The following is an 18,696-nucleotide window of genomic DNA, read 5'->3' as shown; positions in this document are numbered from 1 at the left end:
CAACAATGCTGATTAGCATGAGCATGTCAACAAATACAGCAGCTGTACGGAGTTCATATAGGACCCTGGTTGCTGGAACTTGTTTTAAATAGAGAAGGAGTTTGGCAAGACCACAGGGATCCTTTAGCGTCCACCTGGACAAGTCACAGGAAGAGGCAAGGTAGAACATCAACGTATGGTTTCACCTGAAAGATGGAACCTCTAACAAATGGAGCTCCGCTTTCTGGTACTGAACAGCAGAGTTAGCTAGGGTGACCAAATGTCCTGATTTTATAGGGACACTCCCGATATTTGGGGCTTTTTCTTATATAGGCTCCTATTACCCCCCACCGTCCCGATTTTCACACTTGCTGTCTGGTCACCCTAGTGTTAGCACTGGGAATGAGCCCAAGTCTGGGCATCAGGCTTGAGCCAGATTTGAGGTTCTCATCTAGAGAGAAGGGTGCTACCATCTAACATTGCAAGAAAGCAACTTCCTCTTCTGATTCAATCATATCTTTTCACTGTTTGCCTCAACATCCATGCTAGGGAAATGGCTAATATACAGTAAGGATTAATTTAACAAGAAGGATATGGGTAATTTAATGGAAGGACTGACTCAGGTAGCACTAAGGGCCTGATCCAATGGGAATCTTTCCATTGATAAGGGCCTATACTAACAGGAAGAAGTTAAAGCTATATTTCAGAATAGAAACCATACGTATAACTGTTTAAGATTTAAAAAAGGAAAGGAAAATGATAAGACCAAGTCCCAAAAATCTTAGCAGCTGTGAAGTTGCTCCAAAACTGCCTTGTGAACGGCACTACATAAAATTACAACAACTCTTTTTTGCTGTTATTTTAACCTTTCGCACTGATTATAACACATTGTCAACAGCTTCATCAATTATCCATGGCTAAAAAGTGGACTCTAACATTCTGCAAGTGTTATTAATTGGTCTCAGTGGCATGTAATGAGTTTAAAAGCTCCTACCTGTGTGCCCTCGGGGATGGTGGCTAGAGGCGGACAACAATTTACAGCACACCATTAACACATAGACCAGAAAGAGCCAGTGAGATAGAAGCATCGATTTGGCACAGAATCTCATCCTGTAGGCAGAAAAGAAAGCAGCTGAGTGAAAGAACAATATAACTAGGGAACAGTGTAAAAATGCTGCTGGGAAGAGGAAAGCTGAAAAGAGGCTGACGAGTGACTGAAATGGTTTATTACCAGGTAATACTGACAAAAATCAAATTCACACTTGGGTTGGGATCAATTCCTTGCCAACTGTGTTTCGTAATTAGAAGCGCTGCAGTGGTGATTGACACACCCATGCATGTTCTTATGTGACTTCATTAGGTTCTGTGAATCTGAGGTTTAAAAGTAAGACCCTTGCACATTCACATACTCAAAGCAACATTCAATTTAAATATATACAGACTGAATGTTACTTTGAGCGGGTCAGGGTCTTAAACTGGACCCAGGTCAGATTCAGCAACAGAACAGGAAAATCCCTCTAATAATTTTCAGGACAGATTTTCAAAACAAAGCTCAGCTCCTATTTAGGCACCTAAGTTTTTACAACGGCTCAGCATACAACAGCTCCCACCAAGAATAATGGGGGCTGCTGGGGGCTGAGCCTGGGTGGAAATCTGGCCGCAATCTGCTTTGCAAGCATTGCCTACCACATCAAGGTTGGGGAACTGCTCCTCCCAGCACTGCTGCAATATAAAGGGCAGATTCCCGTATTCTCATTCATGCTGAGTAGCAACTCATTCCATTCCACAGCTCATTCCATGGAAATCAATGGGACTATTCGAGGAGTAAGAAACATTGCCATGTAAGGGTGGCAGAATCAGGTCCAGTGGAAGGCAGTGTTAGAGCTCAGGACTTCCCGGCTTTCATTACTCTGCCATGGCTTCCACAGTAGCATTCATCATGTGGAAAGGTAATGTGATCATTTTCTTAAACTGAATTATGATGATGTATTATTTATACAAAGTACCCAAGAGTGCGCTTTGCACTTGTACCCTTAGATTCCATCTTTTCAGCAAATGCTGTACGCAAGAAAGTCTCAAACTAAATAAAAATAGTTTATGGATGTGCATAAATTGAACTAAATACTGTTTTCATAGCAGCGACTCCTGATCTGTAGTTAACCAGCATGCTGGGATTCGGAAAAGTCTACCTTGAGCATTCTTACGGATACCAAAACACCACTCTCAAAAAACGAACAAAAACAAAACTATATGGCATTTATTTTATTTATTTATTTATTGTTGTTGTTGCAGATTTCAGTTCAGCTTTCCCGATGCAATTGCAAGGGAGCTTGTTTGTTTGATTATAAAGTACCTCAAACTGTTAGGCTAATCAGATCGTGCAAGTGGGTGAACATTCTAACGTTTACAAAAAATATAAAGAGGAAACCTCACAAAATGTTCACCTCTACTGTAACGGCTTCAGGAAGCATTTCCATTTGATTTTAAACATTTAAAATACATACACCATCAAAAAGCAGATCTCATGTTTTCTCATCTAGAACGGCTTGCCTCTCTTTCCTTTCCTGCATTATAAAGTACTGTCCTTCTCTGCTTGTTCATTAGTGGCAATATTGGTACTGCCCAAACAGCTCACAGGAGCACTTTGTAATATCACAAACTATCAGGCTAAGATCCTGTTGTAAATATATTTTAGCAACACCCATTATCTTATGATTGAGGAAAAAAATACATTGGTGAAGAAAACAGCAACATTGGCGCATGTTCAGCTGTCCTTGCAGCGTCTGCCTCTCCCTGCAAATTTATTTTATAAAGCATCTTTGTTGTACGGTGACTATTTAAAAAGTAAATGGTGTCTATTGATTTAAGAAAATGGTGTTGTACTTAAAGCAGCCAGACAAGATTTTTAAATCTTTAAAGGAAAGGAGATGTCTGCCTATCACAAGCAACTACCTGCCTCTAGAAGCCAGTGTGTGATTACGCCCTGCAAACAAAGCTGTAATGAGGGAAAACACACAGGGCCTGAATCCCATTTACACTAAGGCCCTTTTACACTCCTACAATGGAGTAAAGGAGTCTTGGTGTAAATGAGGATCAGACCCACAAAATGGAGGTTCACACTGGGCCATGCACTGGAAGCACTCCACATGTGGAACTCATTCAGGACTGGGCCAGCTGTTAGCTTGGAGGAGCTCCATTTCAGCAGATCAGTCTGAGCTTGAGTCACCTCTCACTTAAACCAGTCCGAAATCCAGCAACTCCATTAAAGTGAATCTGTTGTAAGTGGGATTATCAATGTTTTTCGGCTAGGGCCTGATCCTGGCTGAAGTCTATGGCAATCAGGGGGGAAAAAAATAATAGTAACCTACCCAGCTAGGCTTTGGAATCTGCTTACCTCTGCCAAGATGACTATGGGCCAGATCCTTCTCTCATTTATCCCCATTGTCTTCAAAGGGGAGTCACGGCCTAACCGAGAGCAGAATTTCACCTTAATACGTCCCTTGCTTCACATGCCCCTGAATGCACGATCTGGAGCCCATAATTAACACGGAGTTTAGTAATGCACACAAAATATGCAGCTTGGATATATGCTGTTATTCTTGTCATCAACATCACTCAATTGTTCTGAGCATAAATGTTGGAAACAGACCAAACGATCTGCTGCGAACCCAATTCAGACCTCAGTTTCCCTGGTGTAAATCTGAAGGAGCACTACTGAAGCCAGTGGTGTTCCTTCAGGTACACAGCAGTGAAATTGAAAGCAGAGTTAGACCTTTAGAATTTAAACATTTGGAACCTGATTTTCAGAACTGCTGGGCCCCCACAACTCCAGGCAAAGTTAAGGGGAGCCTCCAACATCTGAAAATTGGGCACAAGGAGGCAGATTTTTGAAAATTTTTAATACCTCGCTTGGACAGCTAAATAGTGTTCAAAAGTGCTCTGGGTCCGGCAGCTCCCTTTGTTCTCACTGAGGGAGAAGGCCGATTCTCCATTGTTCTCAATAGAAGCTGCCGGGTGCTGAGCGGTTTTGAAAATCTAGCCCTTATTTAGGTGCTTAAATGGAAGTTGAGCTCTTTTAAAAATCTGGCTCCAATTAGGAGCGCTGGACTCTGCTGAAAATCTGGCCCCAGCAACCTGCCACGTTTTCGGCAGTGCAGGGAGGAGCAGTTTGCTTCCCATGGTGTCGTGCAATTGCCCTCTAAAAAAGGCAACAGTTCTTAAACATACTGATCTAGAGGGAGGAGCCTGGGCTGTAGAGGTGAATATGGTCAGAGGAGAGAATCCAGGATTTCAGTTCAAGGCCCTCTCATAATAAATAATAATAATTGGAGATATACCTATCTCCTAGAACTGGAAGGGACCTTGAAAGATTATCGAGTCCAGCCCCTGCCTTCACTAGCAATATTAGACAAACTCATTCACTAAGGCCTGGCCTACACATAGGGTACGTCTATACTACCTGCCAGATCAGCGGCTAGCGTTCGATGTATCAGGGATCGATTTATCGCGTCTCATCTGGATGCGATAAATCCATACACTAATCGACGCCCGTACTCCACCTCGGCAGGAGGAGTAAGTGGAGTCAACGGGGGAGCAGTGGCAGTCGACTCGCTGCCATGAGGACGGCCAGGTAAGTTGAACTAAGATACTTCAACTTCAGCTACGCGAATAGCATAGCTGAAGTTGTGTATCTTAGTTTGAACCCGCCCTGCTAGTGTAGCCCAGGCCATAGTTTTTGTACAAGTATAACTATTTTGTTTAGGGAGTTCATTTTTTACTAATATAGTTGTGCTGGTACAACCCGTACTATGGATGCAATTATACTGGTATAAAAGACACCTTATACCAGTATAGCTTATTCCCATTATCATATAGAAACAGCTGTACCAATAGAAAGCACCTTTAGACTGGTATAAATGCATTGACACTAGGGGGTGTTGTACCAATTTAACTATACCTGTGTAGTTAAAGCACTACAACCTTTGAATGAAGAAGAAAATGACTAAGGTGTTGTGACAACTCACTAGTGTAAAGATAGCAATGTTTTTCTTTTAAAAGAGAGAGAAAACTGAAGTTAGATGGACACTATGTGATAGGAGGTGAGCATTTCACCACATTTAGCAGCAGGTGATATCAGCAGGATAACTCTCTCAGAAACATTACATTTGCATACATTCATTCGCCTGTTCCCTCAGACAGATTCAAATGGACATTACCGCTAACCAGAATGGCAAATCTTCATTGCCAATTCCAAAAGATAAAAAGTTGTCTTACCTTGGGGACTTTGCAAGAATTTTGTTCCAGTCAAACACAATTATTTCAGTACGATTTTCACAGTTATTCCAAATTCCCATTTGCAGCTACAAACAAGCATTTCTGCATTTCAGAAATTTTCCTTCGCTCTGGGGACCTGCAGAGGAAACCAGATTAAACAGCAATTAGAGTTTGCAATGGTGATGTTTAATAGATTTCTGTCAACAAAATCATTGTTTTACAGTGCCATCTACAGTGCAATGAGTGTCAAAAGGCAGCAAAGTATTGGAGAGCTAGTTAAACTGTTTTCAAGTATACAGAGAAAACATCACAAGGCAGTTTTGAAAGATCATTGGATTAACTCTATGCAGAGATCATTCCATTCAGAAATAATAAATGTGGTGAATACAGTATTCAATCATATACATAGTGACTTATATCCATAAGGCTGACAAGCCACCAAGCAAATTCTAGGGATTGAGAATGGCTCCACACCCCACTGGGACCTAGGAATGGCATTATCATCCATGATCACGTGAAACATTGTCTGTTCCTGTCCTGCCAATACGGTTTGGATCAGGCCCTTTGACCTCAGTCTCTTATTCCATCAGGTAAACACCAAGGGGCAGATTTGCCATCCTACCTAAGCATTGCAGAGAGCCATTTGTTCTCTCCCTGTTCCTCAGCCACCTGGCCCCAGTGCAAGATTACAGCTGCATGGAGCAGCACTATTTATATGCAGGCGTAACAGAGCTCCATTCTGCTGGGCCACCTCCCCGCCCACCCATTGTCATGCCTGCTCCTCCCACTTACGATGTGGGTGGGGCCGGTGCAGGATGCAGAGAAGACTTCCCCAGCACGGGGGAATTCTCCCCAGGCTTCTGGAGCCCCACACATTCAGATGCATTTCAGGAATTACCCAAACCTCTGGTGCCTGCAGAATTGGGCTGGAAATCTCATTAAAAAGGCTTTCTTGGAAAATTTCCTGGTGCATTTGGTGTCCAGCTGAAACAGAAATACCACAAGAACTCCAGTATTTCCACATCTGGCCATATCCCAGCTGTTCAGAGACAGCATCACATGTCCACACCCCCACCCCGGCTCAGTTTCAGGTTGGAGAGTGGTAGGAGATGGGTGGGGAGTAAGCACCCTCCATTTACTGAAACCAAGTTGCAATTATGACAACCTTGCACATTCCCAGTAACATTAGTAGTGTCACCCTGGATCTAAAGAACAGAGGTTCCGCAGGATCGCATATGGTTGCGTTTTGACAATGGATCACATTATTCGCCGGGTCTGCTATCGGGACTAGTCGCTGACAGCCACCAGATCTCATGCTGATAAGTGTGTGTTTTTCCAGAAGCTGCATTTTCAAGAAATTGTTCTGCAGAGAAACTCTAATAGCTTTATTGACATGTGTTCCATAAAATAATGAGCTGAAAATTTCATCTCATAAAAATTCAAGTCCCTTTGCTTTTATTGTTTATATTTGTTCTCTCTCCTACCCCGGGCTCAACTTGACCTTCCACTATCAGAAATATGACACACAGTGTAATTTGTCAGTGCTCATAATAATGGGCTCTTTGCCTACTGAGTGATCAAAATGACCTTTTCTTATTTTCTACCACCACTTTTCTTATTTTGCTACGCAATGGGAACAATTAGGAATTTGCTTTTAAGAAATACAAAATTACACCCTTCCTTTGGAGGGCATAGCATCTCTGGGGTCATTAAAGCATGTTAGCAGGTGCCTTTCAGTGGCTGATGCTCGGAGCAAGAAAGCCCATGGTTTGCAATGCTCATCTTTTCCTGTTCAGTTTGCAGTGAGAAAAAACAGAGAAATCCTTGGACTTAAAGTAATATCAGGATAACAAGCTACAAATTAATCACTTTCTTCCTCTCCCTTGTTTGACCAACATGGAGAGTATTAGCATGTGCCTGCATCCATACAATGCAGCAACTCTGTTCAAAACAAGATTTTAGTAGGGTGGCATCTGAAGACAAAGATCTATTGTCTTTATTAATAAATTTCTTCTATAAATATGAGTGAAGAAAAAACAAACTTATCTCAAAGCTTTATTTAAAAAGAAATTCAAGGATTTTTTTTAAACACAAGAGAGAGAATGACTGACGTGTTTTGTGTCCAATACATGTTTGTCCATTTCAGATTAGACAGATATATTTTTACATTGCCCTTTCAGAAATCAATACAACACTATACTACTTAGTTTTTAGGGTCATACCTGTTTCCTACTCAAATTTACTATCTTTATTTTATATATCCTGAAGGTTTGTCTAGAAGCAAATACAATTTTTATTGTAACCTGCTCTGTGTTTACTTTACTGATTAAAGAAAAACAAAGTATGGGTTATTCCAATTTGCAGTCACTAGATAGAGAAAGACCGATGACACTGCCACTAGCATAATTCAAGGCTTCCCCGTGCTATCTGGATGCAAAACTTCTTGAAAGAATGGGGTTGTTTGTGGGGACGGGATTGCCACAATCCAATCACGGGGCTGAGACTAGCTGCTTCATGTCAATAAGAGAAAGAGAATAGAAAAAAAAAATCTCACCTGATTATGTTAAAAGAAATTCCAAGATTTTAGTCCCGAAACTGGGTTTTGTGCCTGTTTTCCATATAAGTAATGTTCCCCTGGGCAGATTTTAATGCTGGTTCTTGCATCACCCAGCGGGTGTGGCAATACTTTCAGCAGCAGAACAATTACTTGTTTACAGATTGCACAAACAATACAATCACTCCTAACCTTCTGAATCAAGATCTCTCCTGGGGAAGTCTGGATTTCTCATGCAGCCAGTCCCCAGTGCCAGGGGCAGGTAACGATACTCTCATTGGTCAGTTACAGACTCAGAGTCTGATCCTGCTTAACGGCAACTGGCCTCAATGGGCCAGACCCTTTACTTCACTGGAGATGTGCTTTGCAATAACTGGCCCTGGGCATTGTGGGTGCTCAGTACCAGTAGGTGGCAATCTGCAACCTGCAAGATTGGCCGTATAATAACAGGGACCCTGATACTGCAAACCTTACTTATGCAAGTAACTCTGAAGGGCTCTCTAGGAACCCCAACTCTGCCATACCTGGGCACCCTTTCAATGGGGTTTTCAGACACATAAGTAATGCAAGATTATGCCCTTATTCATTAACCCAATTTCAAAACCTAACTTAATATGGACACCATAAAGCTCTCTCTCATGTTCCATGGAAAATGAGAAGTCCATTTAATCTCTGTCTCCTCAGGCTCTATAATGGTACTACAGACCCCAATGACACCTCCCTGTCCTGAACAGCACGGTACAATTCATTCTTTTTTAGCCTACCCAGTAAAATGAAGGTGGTTTGTTGTTCTCTGCACAGAGTAAGTATTCCATCCATCAATTAACTGAATCAAGAATTTGACAAGCAACCTTTTTTTCTTAGATGCATATTGACAGCAATTTAAATATTGTTTCACAGAACGTAAGGTTTTTACTTCCACGTATGTTATTGTCATGTTAATAAATACTTACATAAGAACACAAGAAAGGCCATACCAGGTCAGACCAATGGTCCATCTAGCCCGGTATCCTGTCTTCCAATAGTGGCCAAATGCTTCAGAGGAAATGAACAGAACAGGGCAATCATCAAATGATCCACCCCCTGTTGGCCATTCCCAGCATGTGGCAGTCAGAGGCTTAGGGACACCAGAGCAAGGGTTTGTATCCTTTACCATCTCGGCTAACAGCCATTGATGGACCTATCCTCCAGGAACTTATGTAATTCTTATATTAAGCTTCCATTTCTAATGGCAATGAAACAGATTACACAACCGTTATTCATGCTGGTGAGCACTTACATGAGTAGTTCCACTGAAGTCAACGGGACTGTTCACATGAGGAAAAGCTTACCAGGGTGAGCAAAGGCTTTGTGGGTAGGGTGCTACTCTAGGATTTGGGAGATGGGTCAAGTCCCGGCTCCACTACAGACTCTGGCAAGCCGCTTAGCCTCTCTGGGCCTCAAATTCCATAACTGAAAAGCACCGCCCTGCTTCACGGTGGGAGGTTGTAAGGATAAATAGAGTCAAAGATTGTGAGGTGCTCAGACACTAATGGTGATGGGGGGGCAGATCAATAAACAGAAGTACAAACTTGTATAATATTTTATAGTGGGGTCTTTTCCTGCCAATAGTTTTATAGCTCATTTTAACATCTGTGAAGGTTATTACCAGTGCATTTTATAACATCCTTTATAATGAACTATTAAAAGAATAAAAGCGTGTCCAAGAATTTATAAATAGGACCTTAATTTGAAATGTACCCAATATGTCCTCAATTTGAAAAAAAAAAGGGGGGGGAAGGAAGAGAGAGACAGCGACAGAGACAGATGGCCCATCTCTTAAGAGGCTCTTCTTATGTAAAATAATTTGCATAAATGAAATAAATTCACATGGCATATATTGTACAAGGAGATTTGTCAGCATGAGAGCTGAGAAATTCCTTAAAAGCTACTGAAGGTCTTTATTTAACCATTTGGAACCATTACATTTTAGTAAATGAAGCGCGGGGAGGAGGGGAATTACGATCCACGTTTTACTGACCACACATTTCAAAACCATCAGCGCCCAGTGCTAAGGTTTGATTGGAAAACAGCTGACGTGACATTAAAAGAAGTGCTAAAACAAAATGTCCAAATTGTCCTAAAGAGAGACCGCCCATTTCTAGAGTGAAACTAATGTGGCCAGTAGTCACATTGTGGATATTTAGCTATTAATCTCCAAAGGCCTAATTATCTTTACTGGAGAAAATTGTGTGTGTGTGTGTGTGTGTGTGTGTGTGTGTGTGTGTGTGTGTGTGTGTGTGTGTGTGTGTGTGTGTGTGTGTGTGTGTGTGTGTGTGTGTGTGTGTTTTAATTAGTCCAGGTTATTTAATTGGACTTTGTCCCTCATCTCTAATTCTTCATGTAATCTAAACAGAGTGTCAAAGATGCAATGCTCGAAATGATCCCAAACCTAATTGATTCTTCAGGAAATGTTTCCACCAGTTAAAACCACCTGATTCAGTGAACGGATTTTAAATGCAGCAAACATTCCTTATGACTCTGATGACAGGCAATGTTGTGTAGTGGCTAACACACTGCCCTAGGAGTCCCAAAACCAGCGCTCTAGTCCCAGCTCTGCTATTAACCTGCTGGGTGACCTCGGACAAGTCATCTCACCCCTTTGTGCTGCCGCTTCCCCATCCGTAAAATGTGGCTAAGGACACTGACCTCCTTCGTAAAGCCCTTTGCGATCTACTGATGAAAAGCATCTATATAAGAGCCACGTATTTAAGAGTTGATCATGAATGGTGCAGAGCACCTCCTAGTGGAGTCAATGGGAACTGAGGGAATGCAGCATCTTGCATGGGGGAGGACAGGAGGTCCTCATACATAAGAGATATGCCTATGAAACAGTGTGACTGACAACATTTTGCTATGAACAGAAGTAAATCAACATGCAGCATTTCTTTCTGAAATACATCAAAACTCATACAAAGGTAGGTGCAGTCTATTCTTCTCTCCCGCTGTATTTAAGATCATTTGGTCAGACACGTCTGCAGTTGTTTAATGCCATCCACATAGACGTTATTTCCTTTTAACGTGTAGTAAACAAAGGTTTTTTTTAAGACAACAGATAATACTATCACTTCTCATTCAAACTATCCTGGGGCGAAGTTCAGACTAAAAGGATAAAAGCAGGTTAAAAAACAGAGTCTGAAAATACCTTGCAGATACTTCACAATGTTCAGCCTTCCTTTAGTGTGACATGGGTGCCCCCTAGTGGGCTAGAAACATATTTCCCAAAGAATGACGTGCCAGCAAAGCCACTTGACTCTTCCATTCGCTGTAATTACAGTTGTGTTTTAAGATATCGGAAATGGCCTAAATGGAATTCACTGCAATTTTATAGCAAAAATTAAGTTGTCCCAGGCTGATGCGAATTAAGGCAGCTCCCTGGACTGTGTATACATAATTTAGCAAAGTGATATTAAACCGTTCCAACTTTCGACTTTACTGGAAAATCTCATTAACTCATCTATAGAATACGCAGCAACTGCGCCTTCTGAAACCTCACTCCTTATTGTTCTAACTCAGAACCAGCCTCTCCCTTGGAGAAATCCCCTCAATGTCTCCTGCTTGCTGCAAAGCCTCTCATTTGAGAGTTCTCCTTTGTCTTCGAATGAGCCGTCCGTGCAAATTAAGTTTTGTCATTAATCATATTAATGTGCTGGTGTCAGACTCCTCCAGTCATCCTCTGCCGTCCCCCCCCAAACAAATCTTGTCAGCACTGTTTCTCTGCCACAAGTAAGATCCACTCTGTCAATTCAGTCCTGAACGGCCGGGAGGCCAGTCACATATTCCCAGGAATGGTATGCCTCACCACCACCAGTGTGTCCTCGCGTGCATGGTGATGCAAGGTCACACCGGCGGGGGTGGAGCGGCAGATTCCATTTTGTTTCAGTACTGGACAGGGGACAAACCATCCAAAAGGAGGACTTCCCAGTTTAAAACCAGACAAATGACCCGCCTCACTGCAGGCCTTCTTGCATAGCTGGCTGTCTCTGAAGACTCTGCCCAAGAACTTGGTCTGCATACTTGTGCAGTGGCAGAAAATGGATCAAGACCCCTGTCCCTTATTCTCCTATGCAGGAGCTGTGCACTTCCTACTCCCTGCCCTTCACAGCAGGAGCCTGGGGAGCGGGTGAAGAGAGGGTAGGCAGAGCCGAGGCCGGGCATGGCAAAGGGGTCATGATTTTCAGCTAATATAGGTGACTAGAGAAGTACTTACTACCCTGAGCTGACCCTAGACCAAATGGCACCACAGGTAAGGAACGTCTTCGGTGCCCCTCCCCTCCACTTGTTAAACTTTTTAATACCTTATTTTTTATTGCATTTGTAGCCTATTTCATGATGTTGAGGAACAATTTGCATGCATGATTTATCCCAGTCATATAAGACGATACATTTGCACGCTAGGATCTGTAAGTCTGTATTTATGCAGGACATATATAAGCAAAAAAAAAATTTGTTTCCTCTAAGCTTATAGAAGCTTTTTAATTTTAAGAAAGTCTGGAAAGTTTCATGAGATTCTAGAAAGGTCCAGGACATTCTAGGAGGTTAGTGAAAAATGAACCCACATATGGAATACCCGAAACATTTTATTTCAAAAGTTCTCTTTTCCCTTTTGTTGCTAAAACAAAAAGAGCACCCCAAACCCGGCGCCACCAAGCAGTCACCTGGGTTGCCTGGCCCTAAATCCAGCCCTGTTACTACCTTCTACCCAGGAACAAGGGTGAAACAGGCAGGGGACTATGGCTCCTATTCTTTCCTTGTTATACTCCTTTCCTAGGGGCCATGTTCTTGTGACACAATCTAGCCCCCATAGCCACCTCAACCACATTTCATAGACTTTTAAGGCCAGAAGGTGCCATCTAGTCTGACCTCCTGCAGAATTCCAGCCTCACCTGATGATTCCTGCAACAGGACCATAACTTCTGTTAGAGCCAGAGCACAGCATTTAGAAAGACAGCCATGCGACGCCCATAGAGGAGAGCTAGGTAGTCTATTAGAATTATTGATTTAAAGACTTGAAGTGAAGGGAAGGAGAATTCACCACATCCTTCAATAAGTCGTTCTTGTGGTTAATTAACCTCACTATGAAAAATTTGCACTTTTCTAGGCTCAATTTATCAAGCCCCAACTTCCACCCAGTGGATCTCATTATGCCCTGTTCTGAAAGATTAAAGAGCCCTCCCCTACCAGAAATCTTTCCCCCCCACGTCAGTACTTACAGACGGGAATCAAGTCACTGCTTAACCTTCTTTTTCACAAACTTTAGTCTCTCCCTGTCAGGCAGGTTTTCCAGGCCATGAATCATCTTATACCTCTTTTCTGCAACCTTTCCAACATCCTTTATGAAGGGCGGACTCCAGAACTGGCCATAGCATTCCAGTAAGTGTGCCACTAATGCCATATATGGCAGTAATACCACCTCCCTATTCCTACGTCATATTCCCCATCTCCTGCATCCAACAATTGCGCTAGTCCTCTTAGCTACAGCATTGCTTTAGGAGCTCATGTTGAATTGGTTTGCTACCATGACCCCTAAGTCCTTTGCAGATGGTGCTATAATACTCTTTAAAGGGAAACGGAAATGACTCTGCTTCGGGTGATGTCTCCTTAGTTGAACTCCAAGACATTCCCCCAATACCCCATCACTGTAAAAAGCAAGCCCTTTAAAGGGACAGATTCTGCCAATGAGACTCTCACTGAGTAGTATCTTACTACATGTGTAGTCTTGTGTAATAAGACACTACCCCACATGAGTGAGGCTGGCAGGGTTGTGCCTTTAATAAATACTGAGATGATTTCAAGATTGTGTGTGCAAGAGGACAAAAGAGCACCACACCCTTCATACAAGGGCCTGATCCTCTTCTCATTTTACACCAGGTAACTATTGACTTCAGTACAGCTACTCCTTGTTTACACTGAGTACAGGAGAGGGAAGTCAGGCCTCATCACTTCCAACTGCCTAGTTATATCTGACTGAAGTAAGAAAGCCCTTCAGACTACAGGAAAGTGAGGTAATACAAGCTACAAATGTTAGCATTAACCGAAAAACAAAAACAAAAAACTAGGCACACAGCCTAAAATTCAGTTCCACAGAGAGATTGCAGACAGTTCCCAGCACCTTTCAGACTTCTGCAGGCACACAACAGGCTTTACCAGCAATTTTTAAAACGTCTAAGCAAAACAAACCCTCTCAAAGTGCTTTTTTATGACGTCACATTCCACTCTCTGCTGGCAGCCTTTCAACCTGTCACAGCCAGTCAGCCCTTTCCACTGGAATATTTCAAAGCCTCGTTTAACGACGACGGGGGGAAAGAAACAAGACAATACTGACGAGACCTCAATAAAATAAAGCCATCCAGCCCATCAGTGCATAGTACACATAGAATATGGGATTATGTACATATAGCCCTGAGGTGCCCATCCCTGTGGCATCTGGGCTGTTCACACAGAAGATACGCCATCTCAGGGCATCTCAAACTTCATTGCAAAATTCCTACACAACCCCAGGAGGGGGGACTGAAGCCTGAGCCTTGGGCTTCAGCATCAGCCCCAGACAGTGGGGCTTGGGCTTGGGCCCTGGCTCCCAGCAAGTCTAATGCCAGTCCTGGCAACCCCATTAAAACAGGGTCACGACCCACAGTTTGAGAACTGCTGCGCTATCTTATACCACATGCTTGTGTGGAAATACCTGCTCTTGTCTTCGTTGACATCTGATGTTCTCTCTCGGGAAGACTCTCTCAAGATTAGGGAAGGGGGAGTGGGTGATAGACACCTGAGCAGCCTTAATCCCCTCTTAGTCACTACCAGATGCCTCCGGTATGTGTCTGTAGTTAGTTCTGCAACACACACAGTTATTTGTTAGGTGGAAAATGGTCTCTGTGAATTCACGTTGGGGAATCAAAATTGAGCACAAGGATGCTTAGCTCTAATCAATCCCCTTTTTGCCCCATTTTCTCCAGGGCGCAATACTGGCAGGTGTATAGAACAGGACAGGAGCATTGACACTGTGTGCACAGAATACAGAGTAAATACCCTGCATCTGGGGTGCCTCTGTGTGTCCTTTTTGCCGAGTATCCAGCCCCAACATAGACCAACACCGCATCAGACTCGGAAGACACAAAGATGCCCCCAAGGGCAGGCAAGGCAACAGCTAATACAGTTAAACAACTCCTGGTACCATTAGCACGGTTACGGAGAAAGGTCTGCTAGCATTTACCCTACAGACCCTCCCACTCAAGAGTTTTATAACATCAAAGACCTGTACTCAAAGCATTTGCATCGCCAGCTCCTGGTGTCCCCCTTACTCACGCTGAGTAGGACTTCACTCCTCAGGCAGTCCTGTGCAAATGGATGGGACTAGTGATGCAGTAAGGTACTACACCCAGTGAAGCAACAATAGCAGCAGCAGTCTATGGAGTATTCTGATTGCTTTTGTGGAGACAGAACAAATGAGTATGGGGCTGGGCATGCTACAGCCCTGGGAGATAGAAGGCTGTTTTGTGTTATTCAACGTGGACTCCTTCTAAAAGATGAAGGAGCAATTCTAACACATGTGAAAGGGAGTCTGTGTACGTGTCAGCTGGAACTGCGCTATACAGGCCCACAGATGGATTAAGAGAAGGCACAAAGGGCACAGGGATGACTTCTCTCTTCCCCACACCAAGGCAAAGGAGTTGCTGAGCACCTGGAAATGCATTCAGAGAAAGCTTCCTAAGGATTTTTAAAGAGTCAGATTACTGCCCAAGTCTAGCAGGAAAAAAATGAGACGACAGAGCTATTCCAATCTATCTGGATTACAACATGGCAGACCAAAATGGCTTCTAACAAGCCAGGATCGTGTATTTAACCCAAGTTAACTGAGTGACTGGATCAGCTTATTTTACGAGTGTTGCATATATTAGAAAGCACTTATGATCAGTATGGTCCTTGTGGAATGGGGAGAAGGGTGAAAAGTCTTTGCCATACGGCACGCCCCACACAAGGGCCACTCACAGTCACAACTCCCAGCCACACACACACACACACACACACACACACACAGCGTAGGGGTGCTCAAGAAAACAGGCCACACCATCATGAGAGTCCTGCAATATATCAGGCCCATCAGGATTTGATTGTGCCACCTAGCGGCCCCTATGGTTGGTGCAAGTCCACTCCCAACATGAGCCAGTGGCTAAATAACACAACAGGGCTCTTAGTAGGGGTCGTTTCTGTGCTATGAAGTCCCTAGGGGCAATGAACCCAAGGGGACTGAACGTGAGCCTGGGACACCTTGAATTTTTAATCCCATCTCTACAGATGCCTCATGGCATAGCCTTGGTCAAGTCACTTGTGCTACTTCTGAAAATTCTGGCCTCAGTCCTGTCATTTTGGGCCTGATTTTCCTAAGCGCTGGCCTGACACAGTTTAAACCAGTGGGAGTTGTGGGATGCTCAGTACCACTAGAAATCAGGCCCATGCAGTCTCAAGTTCAGCACCCACAAGTGGAAGGCCCCAAAGATGAAAATGTTGTTTTTACCCTCTGCCAAAGACTCTCCAACTGAAAACTGGGGATAATAATACTTACCAACTTCACAGCAGCATTGTAAGGATCAGCTAATATCCGTGCAGTCCTTTGGGAAATATGGCGCCATTCTCTTTGCTTTAAAACTGCAGCAGTGGAATGCAAGACAGAATCAGGGGCTAAAGAGTGAGGCTGGGACTCAAAAGTTGGGGGGCTGTTGGAACTGGCTTAGCAAGAGCTGAGCAGGTATGTGTTTTCTGTGTACACATTGTTAGTCTCTAAGGTGCCACAAATACTCCTGTGCTTTTTGCAGAGACAGACTAACACGGCTGCTACTCTGAAACCATCCAAGGGCTTAGTCTCTCTGTATGATGGATGCAATAGAAGGCCTTCTAACAGAAGTATAATCCCTAAACAAACTTGTCCATAAGGTCAAAAACCTACCTCTTCCAGCTTGTAAATAATGAATTTAGGCAAACCAAGCAATACGGATATTATATTGACTGCCCAGTTACTCGGCAAGTCATCAATTAGCAGTTACAGCCTGTCAAAAAATATTATAGACTCATGGATTTGCCTGGGGAGAAATCCTTCTCCTGTGTCCAATGGTGCAGATAGCCGATGAGGTTTCACCTAAAGGAGCGGAGAAGGATTTGGAGGGGGAGGTCTGTGCTAGGCACACATATGCCCTATATTCCCTTGCTCCATGGGTGCTGTGTGTGGTCATGCAAGGCACTGGAGCAGGTAAAGGTTGGGGCTTGAGGGCCTACCACAATATAAATGTATCAGCCACCATCCCTTGCAACATGGTCACGTTAGACCTGGAGGAGCCACTCTGCAGCCCAGATAAAGAGGATTCCTTCCCCCTTTTCCCTGCAAAGATCCACAAACAGCCAAATTTCTCAAGCCGGGTACAAAAAATTTAAGGTCAGATTCTAGCACCTCAGATCTTGTGGAATAGCCTGTACTCCATGAGTCATCCCATGAAGATCAACAGCACGACTCATACAATAAAGAGCAATTCAGCGTGAGGATGGGAGTCAGAATAGGGCTCCTAATTCACATAGTGTTATTTATTATTCATCGTCATCCTACCTGAGATGAGGTAAACATTGTTAGCGCAGTTCCATTGGGAAGGCTACAGAGCCAGAAATCACCAAAGGCAGAGAATCTCTCATCATTAGAGTCCAAGGTTTCAAGTCTTCCATTGACATCTAGCAGGGAGATTTTTTTCACTGCAGAGAGCCAAGCAAAGCTATTTCTGCAGCCTCACGCTCCTGGGCTGGGCTCCCATCCAATCACACGAGCCGAGCGGGGCTTGGGTAGGAGGCATTAAAGGAAAACATAGGTGCCGCAGGAAGTGACAAGGGTGATCCAGCAGGAGGCGCATTTCCCTCCAGATTGGTGCAGAGTCTAAGCCAAGAACACATTATCCAACAGGAAATCCCAGGAGGGATCCAGGGAATCAGACTGTAATTATACTGAGTCAGCAGGATTAACACTAGCTCTCTAAGGGTAATGAAAAGTGAAGCATGCCATTAAAGTATAAATACAGCCCCCAGCTCCTGCAGTAGATCTGTCAGGAGACCTGGCCATTACACAGTGGGAAAGGGCTCAGAAACCCTTCCCCACTCCCCAGTTGTAGGGCCCACAAAAGGACCGTGCGGAAACGCAGTCTCTGCATTCAGAGAAGCACAGGGACTGCTCTGCTCCTACACCTAGAGAGGGCAGAAAGGAGGAAGGGCCCATCCCACTCCACACTGAACCCAGGGCAGGACTGGTGCATAAGGAAACGCAGCCGTGCTCAGGGGCGCTGGAACAATTTGTATAGTGGAGGTGCTAAGAGCCATTGAACCAAACTGTAAACCCTGTATAGGATGGAAACCGCTTCAAGCCAGGGGTTGCGGAAGCCCCACACACACACCCCAAGTTCCAGCACCTATGGGGATGCTCCCTCTGCACATTAAAGAGGAGCTCTGCTTCCCTCAGACTGAATGCCTCCCGGTGCTCCCCTTTGCCCCTACTATGGGCTCTGCCCAGCAGGCACGACGTAGCCCACAGTCAGCAGCTTTTGCAGTCATCACTCAGGCTTAAAAGGACGAGCCGGTTCATATCCATTGTTTGGAAGTGATGCCAGTGAGATTCCCCCTGCCTTGCTCTGCAGCTAGACACGCAAGGCAGAGTGGATGGGCTGCAGGGGAAGCTGCATGCAGCCCTCCTCGGCGGGTGCATGGGAGCGGCTAGAACAAGCCATGGCTCAAGGAGTGAAGGTCTTCCAGAGGCTTCCTCCCAGCAATGCCCATCACAAACAAGATGTGGATGGTCACTGGCTACGAATAAGCTGAAGGGCAAG

The 18,696-nt window shown here is 44.0% G+C and overlaps 1 protein-coding gene across 5 annotated transcripts in view; it reads right to left on the bottom strand.

Annotated features, from left to right (window-relative positions):
- The window catches only part of TAFA4 (TAFA chemokine like family member 4), a 128,981-nt gene that overhangs the window by 65,976 nt on the left and 44,309 nt on the right, over positions 1-18,696 (bottom strand). For all 5 annotated transcript variants that reach the window (XM_039546108.1, XM_039546106.1, XM_039546109.1 and 2 more), the window contains exons 2-3: positions 5,254-5,389; positions 974-1,089 (exon numbers count right to left, since the gene is read on the bottom strand). In XM_039546108.1, coding sequence (XP_039402042.1) covers positions 974-1,089; positions 5,254-5,333 — 196 coding nt within the window. In that variant the 5' untranslated portion in view covers positions 5,334-5,389. The remainder of the gene's footprint in view (positions 1-973; positions 1,090-5,253; positions 5,390-18,696) is intronic.

The sequence above is a fragment of the Mauremys reevesii genome, linkage group 7 (genome assembly GCF_016161935.1).
Source record: "Mauremys reevesii isolate NIE-2019 linkage group 7, ASM1616193v1, whole genome shotgun sequence".
Lineage (NCBI taxonomy): Eukaryota > Metazoa > Chordata > Testudines > Geoemydidae > Mauremys > Mauremys reevesii.
Note: the sequence above shows the minus strand (reverse complement) of the source record. Positions and strands in the feature narration are given on the sequence as shown.